Source organism: Lasioglossum baleicum, chromosome 8 (assembly GCF_051020765.1).
Source record: "Lasioglossum baleicum chromosome 8, iyLasBale1, whole genome shotgun sequence".
Lineage (NCBI taxonomy): Eukaryota > Metazoa > Arthropoda > Insecta > Hymenoptera > Halictidae > Lasioglossum > Lasioglossum baleicum.
The window spans coordinates 11,860,741-11,875,161 of NC_134936.1; the positions used below are offsets into that span (position 1 = coordinate 11,860,741).

Genomic DNA, 14,421 nt, shown 5'->3' on the forward strand with positions numbered 1-14,421 from the left:
GTACAGGTTCCTAACCCCATACAGATAGTCTTGAAAATTTGTGATTCTGAATTTTTAATAGCTATGGAAATACTTGTAAGATTTAAAACGAAATACGTGGGACGCATGCAATAGATAATTGATGTTCACCTAAATCACTAACAATTTTATTCCCCTGTAAATGATACGAACTGTTGTGCGAGTTTTCTCAACGGCAACTACTTTCTACACTCCTTACTATGTATTATCTTGTACCCCCGTTTTTCGTTTTAAATCTTATAAGTATTTTCGTAGCTATTCAAAATTCACAACAACAAAAATTTCAAGACTATCTGTATAGGGTTAGGAATCTGTAAGTTGTTGGGAGCCTGTACGGGGCTAGATATACTGATACGTAGTAACTTTGTAAACACTGCACGGAGCTCGAACGCATACTGAGCTCCTTCGGTGGTCAGTGGAGTGGGGATGAGTCAGAGTGGGAACGCGTAGTGGAGTAGGGAGCGCTGTCACGCGGAGTGGGGATCGCTGAACGCGATCACGTACTGCCGAGCGTCACGCGGGGAGGTGCAATGTGGTTTTTAATAGTTCATATCTTCTAAACGCATAGGCTTTTTTAAATTCTTTTTTTAAAATACTGCATTGTCATCCAGTTCTGAGCTATGCTTAGAATTTCAAGTTTCTAGCTCATGGGGAAGTTAGTTTAAAATCAATTGCAAAATTTGTACCGAACAGACAAGCATACAAGAAAGCGAGCTACTAGAAACGTGGTAAAATCGACAAGAATCAACTGCGCACAGGAGCATGCGGAATCAGTGTAGCAAGACTACGAAAAAAAAGATATTGAAATGTTTTCCTGTTTGGCGCTCGGCTCGCCGATACATAATTTATTTAGCTGTTACGAGACACGGCTCAGAAATTGATAATTACCGGATTTCATTAAAACATCGCAACAGCAGGATCGTATTACGGAATGACGCGGCACATTGCCTCGGGCGAGAAAGGAAACGGAGAGTCGAATTTAAAGGATTGAGTGAGAGAGAGAGAGAGAGAGAGAGAGAGAGAGAAGCGGAATCGAAAAGACAAAACTCGCCACGTTCATAAATGAGAAACGCGATGTCAACGACAGACAAGGTTCCCGCGTAAACGGACACACGACAAGCCAGCCGCAAGGAGCAGCTCGCTCGAGCAAACAAGTTTTTTCGCAAATCATTGACTGCACAACTGCAGTTGACTCGGATCTAGCCGGTGTGCGCCGCGCTGTGACAATGACTATCGTGCAGACAAGGTCGGTCGATTGGAGTAGACAGACAGAAACGATTTGCAACGGAAAGGAAGCGGGGGAGGGGGCAGCGCGAGGACGTGTAGACTGATGGAGAAAAATGATTAAGAAAAAGTGTTTTTCTCACGGGTAGTATTTGAATCTAGCCTCGAGCCACCCCCGCAACAGGAAGTCGATTTTTTGATAATCACTTCAAACGTAAAATAAAAAAACTTTTTAAAAACCACGCTTATATTAAAATGCACTAAAATGGAGGAAATAATTTTTTTAGACATCAGCGACAATAAATAAAAGCGTGGAGCGCCCACGAAGATTGCGTCAATATATATTAGCGCTCCACGCTTTTATTTATTGTCGCTGATGTCTAAAAAAATTATTTTCTCCTTTTTAGTGCACTTTAATATAAGCGTGGTTTTTAAAAAGTTTTTTTATATATATTTTTTATTTTCTACTTTTTAGTGTCTTTACATATCTTGTAATCGACTTTAATTACCACTTCAACCAGTAAATTCAACCATCTTTTGTAAAAGGAAAAATATTGTGTCATGGCGGCTACAAATCGAAGTTTCCAATGTGTAGGATCAATCGTTCAGGAGCTATTGCAGTGTTTTTTTACAGGTAAGGGCGCCGCCATATTGGTTTGTAGTGACGCCCGCGAGCCGCTTACCGAGCAGAATCGCCGGTCCTTGTCGCCCTCCACCCCGACCTAGTCCTAAGCAACTGTAAGCAACTCGGTAAGTAAACTGAGCTCCTACGATGCGAAGTGGGCCAGTGGAGTGGGGATGAGTCGGAGTGGGAACACGTAGTGGAGTAGGTAAGCGCTGGCGCGCGGAGTGGGGATCGCTGACCGCTATGACGTACTACCGAGCGTTGCGGGGCGAGGTGTGACGGTTAATATTAAAATTTTCTTTTCTCCTAAACGCATAGCTTTTTTTAAAAATTTGTTTTTTCATATTGCATTGTCACCCAGTTCTGAGATATATTTAAAGTTTCAAGTCTCTAGCTCATCGGGAAGTGGTTTAAAATTCGATTACAAGATTTGACGCATACAACGACAACTCGGCAAGTTAATATAAGCGTGGTAATAATCGTTGATTCAATCGAGAATAATTTTTCTAAAAGTGGATCAAACGCGAAGAAGAGATTTCATATATTTTTAATGTGTCCAGTCATTGTTTTAAAGGATTTCCCTGGCTTGTAAAAAGAATTCCGATGTGCCTCTGCAGCATAAACAAAACGAAACGACAGAGATTCAGCGCACGTGTGATTAAGGTAATTATACACCAGCAAAGATGTTAATGATTTCAGCAAAGAACGACTTATGCTAACAATAACACGAGGCACTCGATCATAACTTTCCTCGCATGCGAGATAAAATGTAAAAGTCTGCTGTCCAAACAATTATTGGCGGTCAATGAATTTTAAGTGACAACGATACGGGTGAATGTTTAAATTTTTACACAATTGCCGGCACGTGTAGCTGAATGACAATGCTCGGGCAATCCAATAATGCACTGTCTTCGCCTTCTTTTTCCCTGGTCGAGTGTGGACATAATAAACGAGCAAATATTTTTGTTCGCCGATGTGAATGTTAGCACAATATCACCTAACACACGAGCACGCGGATGACAGGCACGAGCAGTAAAACTCGAAAATCATTATCGGTCTCCGGTGTGGTGGGGACAATAATAAACAACCGGAGAAAGTCGCAGACTTTCTCAAACAGTGGATCTATTAAAAGAAACCGGGAATACGAGATACGAGTCGAGTCAAATTTGAAATAATAATGCTTTTCTGATAACTAGAATGCGGATTTGGTATATACATATGCATTTATGGTTTCAAAAGATTTTCAAAATTAGTTAAATAAAAATAAATTTTTAAAAATACCACGTTTTTAAAACGGACTAAAAAGTATAAAATAATTTTCTCTAGCCCCACACAGATTCCTAACCCCGTACACAGATAGTCCTGAAAATTTGTGATTGTGAATTTTGAATAGCTACGAAAATAATGTAAAATTTAAAACGAAAAACGGGGGCACAAGATAATACATAGTAAGGAGTGTAGAGAGAGAGTAGCTGCCGTTGAGAAAACTCGCACAACAGTTCATATCATATGCAGTGCAATACAATTGTTAGTGATTTAGGTGAACTATTAATTTTAAATCTTGGTGTCAGAGTTATTTAAATTGAAATATCTCCTGAACTACTAACTTTTCGACATACATAGGTTAGTACCTTTTTATGACGAATGTCCAGCTGCATCGATTGATGTATTAAAAAATACCTCATTCCATTTTAAAAAAAATGAAGGTGACCTACATATCTCTACAAAAAATTATAATACATAAAAACAAAAATTTTTTGGTATCGTATTATAGCCCCATTTTACCATTCAACTTTGTCCTGCAGACATTTGACGTGTCTTTAAAAACAACAAAGATATTCAAGGTGGTCAAGTTAGGTGAAATATCCTGTAGAGTATTTACTGTACCACTGAAAGTAACACATTTTACATGATTCCACTTCCTCAAACTTTGCCAACGAAAATTGAAAATTCCATAAACACCCGCAGTCCACTGATAAGCAACAAATCAACCGAGTATTTTCGTATCTTTTCGAAGCCACACGAAATCGTGTTTGACTGACAGATAGGGAACTAATCTCGCCGAGTGAACCGCATCAACAGGCATTCAGCGAGCTGCAGCCACGCGTCCCAGCTATCAGGCGAAAATGTTTGCCCGCGAAAGAGACACAGGCTGTCTTGCACTTGAAACGTCTTTGTTCAACACGGTTCCCCGGGATCTTATCGATCATCTGGGGGCACGATAAACATTCTTGTTTTGCGGTCTATCTGGAGCCAACAAAAATTCGGTTTACGTGGCCGGCAGCCTCGGCCTCAATAAAATGCAGACTCTGTGTTTACGAATTTACGCGCACGAGGGATTTCTCAATTCTTTTACCGACGAATTTTTATGCACATGTTCCACTCTTGGGAAATACAGTTTTTGAAATGTTCGTGTACATACAAACGAGGTACGACGCATTTTAGAACTTTGTTACGTCATACAATTGAATTATTTACACTTTTGTAGTATCACTAAATGATGTAGAACAGTTTAAACAATTATTTCACTAACTTACTTAATTACATATAACGTAAATTATCTACTAAAATGAGTAACGATTATTATTGAAAAATGTTATCACAGAAAAGGGTACTATTCACCATAGGTGAAAGTTAAAGTAAAGGATATTGGCACTTTCGAAGCAGTGCAATTTCTATATTCGTTATTGCTAGACTGCGGATTTTTATGCAAAATAAAAATGTTATGCATCGATTCTGGAGAGCAGGAATAATATAAAAATTGATTTCATTCCTTACCGACTTTGTTACATTAATTTTTTCTAAATCTTTTCCGGTTTTATATTTTACCCAACCAATTTCTTCATAAATGCACGAAGATCCGCAATCTACTTATTGCTTAACAAGTTCTATTTATGAAAATTCAATTGATCAGATCTACAAATTTCTGATGTTGCTTTCAACAAGAAGAGCCAAAAGCGAGCAGACACGTTGAAACATGCACTTTCATCTCGCTATGAAGCCCGAGTAGGAAACGATCGTCATCCGTCTGTGACTGTCTAATAGCCCAATCTGCGGGGCGATAAATTCTCGTTGGCCTGCCTGCTCTTCTGCGCTGGGACCAAACAATCGTTGCACAAAAATAGAACCGTCTAGCCTCGGAACCACGCGAAAGTCAACATTCCCGCGCTGCCGCGGCCGCAATTAAAAACGAGCGTCTCGTGGGTACTCACTTCATCGCGTGGAAACGGAGCTCGAGGTCTCCCGCCTATTCTGCTTCCCGCCTATTCTCAACCAAGGCAGTCCATCAAAGACTCAAGAATGTGTGGCGAGCCTGCAGTCACACCTACGAGCTGGTTCGGCTGCGTGTAGTACGAACATCACACACCGAGCCGAGTTATCAATGGAACGTCAAGTCCTTGCACACGGGTTTTCCAGGGAACTCCATGTGCCGTTGGATTCCAGGATTCGACGACATTTATCTAATCGATTCTTCGGAAACCTCCTTCTTTCTCGATCACACGCGTCCAAATCTTGATCAATTACACAGAATTACACAACACTGCTTTCGTAATCTTCTTTCGGAATTTCAGGAGGTGCGACCACCGCAAACGTCAACAATTTGTAGAATTCAGTTTAGACACTGCTGACGATTCCGTTCCCACTGATAAATTCCTCGAGATTTAACACTCCGTAATCTTCTTCCAATTTTAAGGGATGAAACTACCCCAGGAGTTCCAACTTCTTCGAGGATTCAGCGGTATTTGTTTATTCGCCACTTCGGACAGCTTCCTTCGCGATCGCAGAAGTCCAAATCCTGATGAATCACACACCACTGTTTCTACAACCTTCTGTCACAATCGTAGGGGATGAAGCTACCCCGAATATGTAACAATTTCCAAGATTCAATGTTGACACCTCTGACAGTTTCCTTCCCGATTCACTTGGAATTCACCATTGTCTCTGTAATCTTTCTCCAACATTAAGGGATGAAGCCACCCCCAAAGATGTCAACAATTTCCACGAATCACTGTCATTTAACACTTCTGACAACTTCTTCTCGGAAGCACACGAGTCCGAACACCGTGACAAATTATTCAGAGATACTCGCAGCCCGAAGCGGAAGCGAATGGGTTTTTCGCGACAGAATACGACGATCCAACAATTTTAAGACGTGGAATAGAGAGGATCGAGGATCTAGAAGCCGCGAAACCTATCCTCTGTAACGTTCACCGCGCGGCTGTTGGCGCAACACTGACTGAACAACTGCGTATCGGTCATAACTAACGGCGCCTCGGCGCGCGCGATGACTCGCGCAGTCGCGTGATCGCCTACACGACGATCGGTCGCCTGTTTACCGCCAGAATTAGACAAAAGAGAGGCGAGCACCGTCGTTGAAAAACGTGACTAGATCAACAGAGGTTCAATTTCACGGTGATGTTTCCCCCACGGACTCCAACCACCGCCAACCCCTTCGCTTTTGTCTAACAACTTGACTCCGACTGATTTCACGTAGACTTTAATCCCTTGCCGTATTTGAACGAGTCAGGCTCGTCATGAACATTCTAACAAACTCTAATAAATATGAATGTTATGTACTTTTTTTTTAATGAAATAAACTTTGATTCGTTTGTAATCAATAGACAGCGGATTTTATGCATTTATGGTTTTTTTACATTATATTTAATTCAGTGGATATATTAAAAAGATTTGAGGACATCGGTGTATTAGTTTCACCTTGATAAGATACTTAAAAGAAGAAAGAATTTGTTATTTGGTTCCTGTGGCTTGTAATCGATGCAGACAATTTTTATTTTGCATAAAGATCCGCAGTATATACTCTATCCCACAAGAGAACGGAGTCGTTCTCCGCAGCCTTCTGAGCTGATCTAGACGGTGGGGGAACAGCAAGCCTATCATCTCACTCCATTACCCACTCCGCATTTTCTTGAACCAATTAGGGCGAAGATGCGCAGCGAAGAACGCAAACTGGTCGTTATGCAAGTCTGTTCTCTTGTGGGATAGAGAATAGTAATCAATATTTTAGCTTTATTAGCAATATCTAAGCGTTAAAATAAATGTAGCCATACGAAAAATATAAATTTTCTTTTCCCTTCCACATTTTTCGGGATAAAGGCGTTTTAATCACTGTAACTGTAAGGAAAATGGTGCGGCAAGGGGTTAACGCTAACAATACCGGGTACAAAATGAGTCGGATATTGTTTTATAAAAATTACAAGACTGAATTTATTTAGACTTTTCACAATTTGTATAATAATACGTGCTGGAATAAAGAAGTTTATTGAATAATTTCTAATGGAAACATCTTCATAACTTCAATAATTAAAAAATAAACAATGTGAAAGCGGTCAGAATGTTTCCTAGTTTTTGTTTAACAAATTACCAACAACCCCTCTACTTTTTTCTAGCAGTCCGATTCTAGATTCCTACTCAAGTACGGTCAGAGCGAAAATGATTGATCGGACTCCGCCTCCGGCCAGTTTCTTTTGTTGATTTTTTGCGATCGTTCCAAGTGGATTCAGAGAGCGATTTCTTTCGTGATCGATTAGTCTCTCAATGATGCTGCACAGTGCGCTGATGTTTCATCTTGATGGTTTCATTGATCTATACTGACTCTCGTTAATGAGGGTCGAGGAGTTCGAAAATTGTTTTTCTTCTCAATATATTTCCAGTATGATTCACTGAATAGTATTCACTGTAAAAGTTTTAATTTGTTCCAACTTCTTGAAAATCGTTCGCCTCTCGAACCGTGCGTAACGAAAGCCTGCAGCGACAGAGGCGCATAATCGAATGTTTTTTGCCGCACGTATTATCTGCGAAGTATTATTCTGCTAAAATTGTTTGCATCTTTCATCATTCCCCATTGTTTATCGAACGGAGGGGATCTTCTGTTTCGAAATTGAGTCGGAATCGGCGGAAGATTAGAGGCGGATGGTCTCATTGTTTTACTTGTTCGTTCGGATACAATGCACGATCTGGTAAGATTGTTCCACGAACTACTGGAAATTAGTGAAGACCATGCAGCGCCAGTGTGTAATCCGACCGGGGCTTGCGAAACTAATTGACGTAGGCTGCTATGCTAAAAGATATCGAATCCGTATGATATTGAAGCAAATGTTGCAATACTTTCATCAGGAAATTGCGCAGATGTACAATTTTTCTGAAAATAATCAAACATGCGATTCATGCAACGATGATCGACGGTAAAATGATTTTAATAATTCCTTGTGATAATTAATAATGATAGTCATTCTGCATGTAGAACGCATTTCACATTTTCGCACTTGGAACATTCGATAAGAGATTGTAAAAGAGACCAATAGAGGTACTAGTATAAAGGGTTTCCCAAAAATGTTGTATTACATTGATCTATTGTATGAAGAGATTCTTCAGTGGACTTTTTGGGGTCAGTGGTGGGCAAATTTTATTCCAAATAATAAATAAACGTGTGATTTTAATTGCAAACAATAACTAAACTTATTTGCAAATAAGAGGTTATTTATTATTTGGATTGAGGTGGAAATCAAATAAATAGTTTTTCGTCTTCTCTTATTTCTTGTATCTTTTTTATACAAGAAAAAATTTAAAAAATACAATGTAATTTATTATTTGTCAATACAAATAATAACTGAAATTGTATTCGTAAATAACAATTAACTGTATTATTTTGAAGAATTCATTTAGACTTGCTCAAATAATAAATAACTTGTTATTTAAATTTTTATATGAATGATTATTTATTTAAATAAATTTATTTATTGCCCAACACTGCCCACGCTGAACTTTCCGTTCAGGCCAACGAAGAATTTAAAAAAAATTTATTGTAAAGTCGAGTGGAGGCATTTTAAGACTAGAATATTCCGACCAAAAGAATGTGAGATATTATAAAAAATGCATTACAGAACAAAGCAAATGGCCTGAATGAAAAATCGAGCAAAAACAGCTCGGCACGGAACGTGTTAAAGAACTTCTACAGACGCTAAACGTTGAAAAAGAAATGATTATAGCCGAAGGAAGATTCCGCCTGTTGATCGTTCCTCGCAGCCAGTAAACTCGCGAAAAAAACAGCGCTCCGCAGAAATAGGTTAATTCATCGCCCGTAAAAATACCGATGACCTTCTCTGCTCGTTGCGGGGCCAGTCAGCGTTCTTTTATTACCTGAAATATCTTTCCATATCTGTCACAACAACGAGAACAATTAACCCGCCCCATTCCAACCGGCCAATCCTACTGAATCGCCGAGTGGAACAACAACAATGTCGTCACGAATTGTTAGAACGCGATACGCGGTATTAATACCTCTCCCGATGCGTGATAGTATTTAGCCTGACAGCCACCTCCGCTTATAATCTCTCTTGGTATTAACCTTGAGGAGAATGGATCGACTCCACCCCGTGTGCACGCGCCACATACCGAATGAAAATGACATTTCCCCACCCATCCTCGCAGCGATCAATCTCCGTTTGCTATACTCGCTACCAGCGTGCAACGCGTGTGTCCGATTAACATTCAATTCGTCTCTCGAATCGGCCTGAATCCCACCGTCGGAAACAACACGCTCAAGTCCCTCGTTAACCCCTTAAGACCTGATTTACGACCGATACTTGAAAACCGTCCAAATAGCACATATTTCAATCCGTGAATTGAAAACCTTCGACTCCAACGTGAGTCATCAATTCATGACAGCCTTCATTTATACAAGCCATTTTCTTTCGCATATATTTGAACCTCTACTATTTTAAACCAATTATATTTTTATTGGATATAACGGCTCATGATTTAACCCGAATAGTATAGAGGTTGAGGGTTCGCATATTTTCATACATTTAATATTTGTGGCTCGTACGATTAGTGTTAATTACTACAGTTCCGGTACGTAAATTGAATGAATGTCATTAAAAAGATTAACCGATTTTCTAAATATTTGTTTAGAAAAATTGGTGAACAAAGAATGGTCCCAACAATGAGTTGCACAAAATATCTGCCAATAGAAGGATTAAAGAAAGGAAAACACGATTTCGTCGCAAGAAGACACAGAAAAGGCAGCAGACGCTAAAGTAAACGAGCAATTAAGGGATTACCATGCCAGAATTTGGACTTTGATAGCGCGCCTCATCTACATTCCCACCATCCCACAGCGTCTCCAATGATATGATTCTCCGTCTCCAGTCAGGAGACGTTATCGAATCGTCAGATAATAGAAAGCATCTTCTACTATTCGATAAGATCTCGCAGTATCCGTCGAATCGCGCGAATTAACGCGGGTGGCAGTAATTTATTCGGACCGGGTAGAGGGAAATTAAAAGACGCCGTTTCTAGAGGTAATGCGATCCTTCATCGCGACGCATTGCCGTTGGTAACGCTGTCGATGCGATAACGCATCGTATTCTAAAAATTGCGTCGCAGTTTTGAAGAAGAGGGACACATATCGGAAAGCCGGACTCGTATGATGCAGATAAATTTTTCATACGTTTAGGTTCGAGCCTTATCGCGATTGTTAATGTACCAAAAACTCGTTATCGCGAGCTCACTCGATTGACGGTCTCTCACATGGAAAGCCAGATTTAATCGGGGTCATCGTCAAGATTGATCGATAACCATGGAAAGTACGGAAAGTTGTGGGTACTGCAACTTTCATTCCGTTGCCCAACACTGATTTCTTCAGGCAGGTTTAGAAAACAGTAACTTAAACGTCGCGTTCAAACTTCATTTATTGTTAGCTCATTGGTTTGGGTTAGGTAAATGAACTATTAAAAGGCCTCGAGAACAGTGATGATCATGGGAACTGTTCGTCAAAGCAAATTACGTAAAATATGAATTAGGGAAAGATCGTAGAAACTGCATAAGCCCCGTAAGGATAAAAAATATTGGCATTCTAGATTGCACGCAAAAAACAATTCCGCAAGGAAACAAATATTTTATTTGAGTACTGTTTGTTACAACTAAGGTAGAACATTTTTAATTACCATAATCACGTAGATGTCGTTTATTATACTATATTATATGTTGCATACCAATTATCCGAGCCACAAACAATTACAGGTGAACTCACTGGTGAGGCTGTCAAAGCATCAGGCGAAGATCGGTGCTAACAGTTAGTTAGTGCAATTGGAGCTCATTGAAAATTGGTAGAGTATCATAATGTACATGAAAATCCCATTCAGAACCTATAAACAAATCCCTGTGATTATATCAGCAGTGTGTAAAAATATATATGTAAAAATAAGTCGAAAAAATTTTATAAAAAAAAATTAAACCGACTTCGAAAAAACGCACTAAAAAAATTCACTAAAAAGTATGAAGTAATTTCCATTTAATTTATGTGAACATACACACACACGAACTTAAATACAATACAATCTTTTCGGACGCGCTAGGCGATATATACATATATACAAAATTGAAAATTTTCCAATTGACAGATATTGCTGATTATGATTTCATCGGAATATGGTGGACTTGGAAATCAGTAGGTGGCAAGAGAAGATACATTAATATGTGAAAGCATGTAGAAGAATTTAAGGATTTTCGTAATTTCCAGTCACGAAAATTTTCAATTATGCGCCGCCTCCGAAAAGATTGTATTGTATTGTAAAGTTCGTGTGTGTATTTTCATCAATTGAATGGAAATTATTTCATACTTTTTAGTGCATTTTTTCGAAGTCGGTTTAATTTCTTTTTCTATAAAATTTTTTTATTTCACACTTTTTAGTGGTACGAGCAGAATTTGTAGAACACCGTAGGATGGTTTTCCGGGCTTATTGGTTATTTGCAATAAAAACCGCAAAGAATGAAAAAATGCAAAATTTGTTTTCAAGGGACCAATCAGGAGACATACTCTACAAGATGCAAAAGGTTTCGTTCTGATTGGTCCATTCATCTCGGCGTAATCGGTGAACATACATAGAAAATAAAGCGAAAAAAGGCACATACAGATCGAATTGAGTAACCTCCTCCTTTTTCGAAATCGGTTAGAAAAAGGAATAACATTTTTTCGTTTGACGCTTCGTTTTCAAGAAAATCCAGTTTAAAGTTCCGCCAGGTTCGCGTGCTTTAGTGTATGCACAAAGTAGATTTGGTTGATCATGGTCAGACGCGTCAGACGATTCCTATGCAATAGCACGCGTATTCGCTGCATTTTCAAACTCGGTTTTCTTCAAAAGGAATCGTCAAACAAAGAAATGCTATTCCTTTTTTTCGACTTATTTATACCCCCTGCTCGATTGTACGACCCGTCCGGTCACAACCTGTATAGATTTTTATTATGACTGATCCAATAATAATCATCGTACCTGCGACAGAAGCTTCCCATTGATCTTGAAAGCTGTCGTGGTGATTGCATTATCCCTATGCACAACTTGCAGAGCGAAATACCTCAACTGCAACAGTGTAATCGTTAATCTCTCGAAAATAAAAATAGTCTGACTTGCAAGACGTAGTAACTGTACATTTATTTCGTATCGAAATAATTATTTGCATAGAGATCCTCAGTCTGATCACTAGACTGCGGATCTTTATGCAATTTTGACTTTTGAAAATTTTCAATAGATGCTAGGATATAAAATATGACAGAATTGGTACCATTTTCATTTATTTCAGATCTGAAAAGACTACTACCACGGAAAATAAGATTCTATTTTATTCCACTTTATACCACCGCATAAACATCCGCAGTCTACTGATCACGATTGCCGGCTGCACTTTACTTTAGCGGAAATCTACTGGATTACATACCAAATACATTATAATTTATAGGAGAAATGAGAAATTGAGTCCGGTAAAGTAAAGTTTACCCCGATTACCAATTACCTCACGCTTGACGGTGTCGTCCCTGCAGTTATTAGCGAGATCATGAATCGTGGTATTGATATCCTTCGCATGACCCATCGCAGTCTCGCAGATCCAAATCAGTATCACGAACTGCGTAAACCTGTAGATCCCAAATGAACAGCAATCGTAAAACGAATAGATGTTCAGAACCAGGCTATCTCTATTCGGGTTCCACTGCATGGCCACATATATGTTGAACGTGACCAAAACAAACGTGGAAGCCGTGAAAACAATGTTCACCGAGTGAGACGACTTATTCAGGTGATCGACAGCGTCGCTAATTTCGGCGTGCACATCTTCGTAATATTTCACCTTCATTAACAACTTTACAGCCTGTCTCCGTGACTCACGTAACTCTGTCAATTCCGATTGGTCATTCGTCGGAGATTCTGTCAACCGTTTCAGACTTTCGTTGACTTTCTTGAAGCATGCTCCCAAAATGTACACGCAGTACAAGTACAACAGCAATCCTTCGGTCGATGTTATTACCATGCCCATCTCCGTGCAATATCGTATCAAAGGAATATTCTGTCTGTTCGCATAATATGTCGACACAACTGACAACGTAAAAAGGAACTTCAGAACGTGGGTCGTGTGCACAAACTTTGCCATGTCGTTGAAATCCTGCGGCGATAAAATCCGCGAAACTTTCGACACCCTTTGCAACATGAACGATCTCGCGTAGGAAGTCAGGAACATTAACGTTGGTATAGATCCGTCCAACAAGATGAAGAAGTTCTCGGGTATCGTTAAAACGATGGTGCCACTCGTGTCCGAGTAGTTGTAGTTGGCCCCGTACAACACGTAGATTTGGACAGCCAAATGGAAACAGCACAAGAACGCTGCGATTGCGAGTCGCATCTTGGATATCACGTACTCTTCATTTTTATATTTGTACGGAAAAAATCCAAACAACTTCGAGCAAAATACACTGGGACACATCAGGGATTCGAAGTCCCATGCGCGACATGGCAACCATTGCTTGTGGCTCTCAGAATTACCGGTTCTCGTCGAATAACTGATCATATTGCTCAATAATTTTTCATTCATTAGTTAAACGCGATTGTATGTAATGCTTCTCTCGGCGCGACAATTTATGTTTTTATAAATGACAAACACTATCCACGTTTCTACCGCTGGCTCGAGCGAGCGTGTCTCGGAAACTAAATGGTTAGCAGGTACTTCGATAATGAACATTTGCAGTGACGTGTAATTTCTTATAATGATCATGTGGAAAATGACTGTCATAATGTGACGTGGAAATGAAATGGCAATTGAGGACAATAAAACAGCAATTTCCTTTTTAGATCTAGATGTTTATTTCTTACTACGCTGCGAATTTCATGAGTTTCAGACAGTGAATGGATGAAACATGGTACAGCAAACATGTCGGAGCAAACCAACCCATAATTGCAAATGGAAAATGCTACGATCTATTCATATTTTATGCCTTACTCGTATTGATCACGTTCACACAAAAACCAAACGTGTAAATGAACTATCAAAAGTTCTACAGACTCGCGAAACAGTGTTGATCATGGAGACTGTTCGGTGGAGCAATTGTCGCCAAGTATGAATTGGAACAGTATCATGGTGTACATCAAAATTGACCCTACAAGCTGAAAAAATAATTCATCAGCAAATAATGACTTCATCTTCCATGCAGCTCCAAATATCAATTATAAAAAGAGCTTTCAGTGTGAGTTCAGATAATTCATTAAAAT

At 39.4% G+C, this 14,421-nt stretch overlaps 2 protein-coding genes across 2 annotated transcripts in view; both read right to left on the reverse strand.

Annotated features, from left to right (window-relative positions):
* The window catches only part of LOC143211458 (uncharacterized), a 48,083-nt gene extending 41,962 nt beyond the window's left edge, over nucleotides 1-6,121 (reverse strand). The window contains exon 1 of the mRNA XM_076429175.1: nucleotides 5,080-6,121. The gene's annotated coding sequence lies outside the window, so the exon portion shown is untranslated. The remainder of the gene's footprint in view (nucleotides 1-5,079) is intronic.
* A 5,015-nt stretch (nucleotides 6,122-11,136) lies between these two features.
* On the reverse strand, nucleotides 11,137-13,747 carry LOC143211473 (uncharacterized). Its single transcript, XM_076429200.1, has one exon. It carries the CDS (start codon nucleotides 13,745-13,747, stop codon nucleotides 12,617-12,619), a length of 1,131 nt encoding a protein of 376 aa, XP_076285315.1. The 3' UTR covers nucleotides 11,137-12,616.
* Nucleotides 13,748-14,421: the final 674 nt, after the last annotated feature.

What these genes read in the sequence shown, in the direction of transcription:
- LOC143211473 (XM_076429200.1), bottom strand. Translation starts at nt 13,747, where the DNA reads ATGAATGAAAAATTATTGAGCAATATGATCAGTTATTCGACGAGAACC.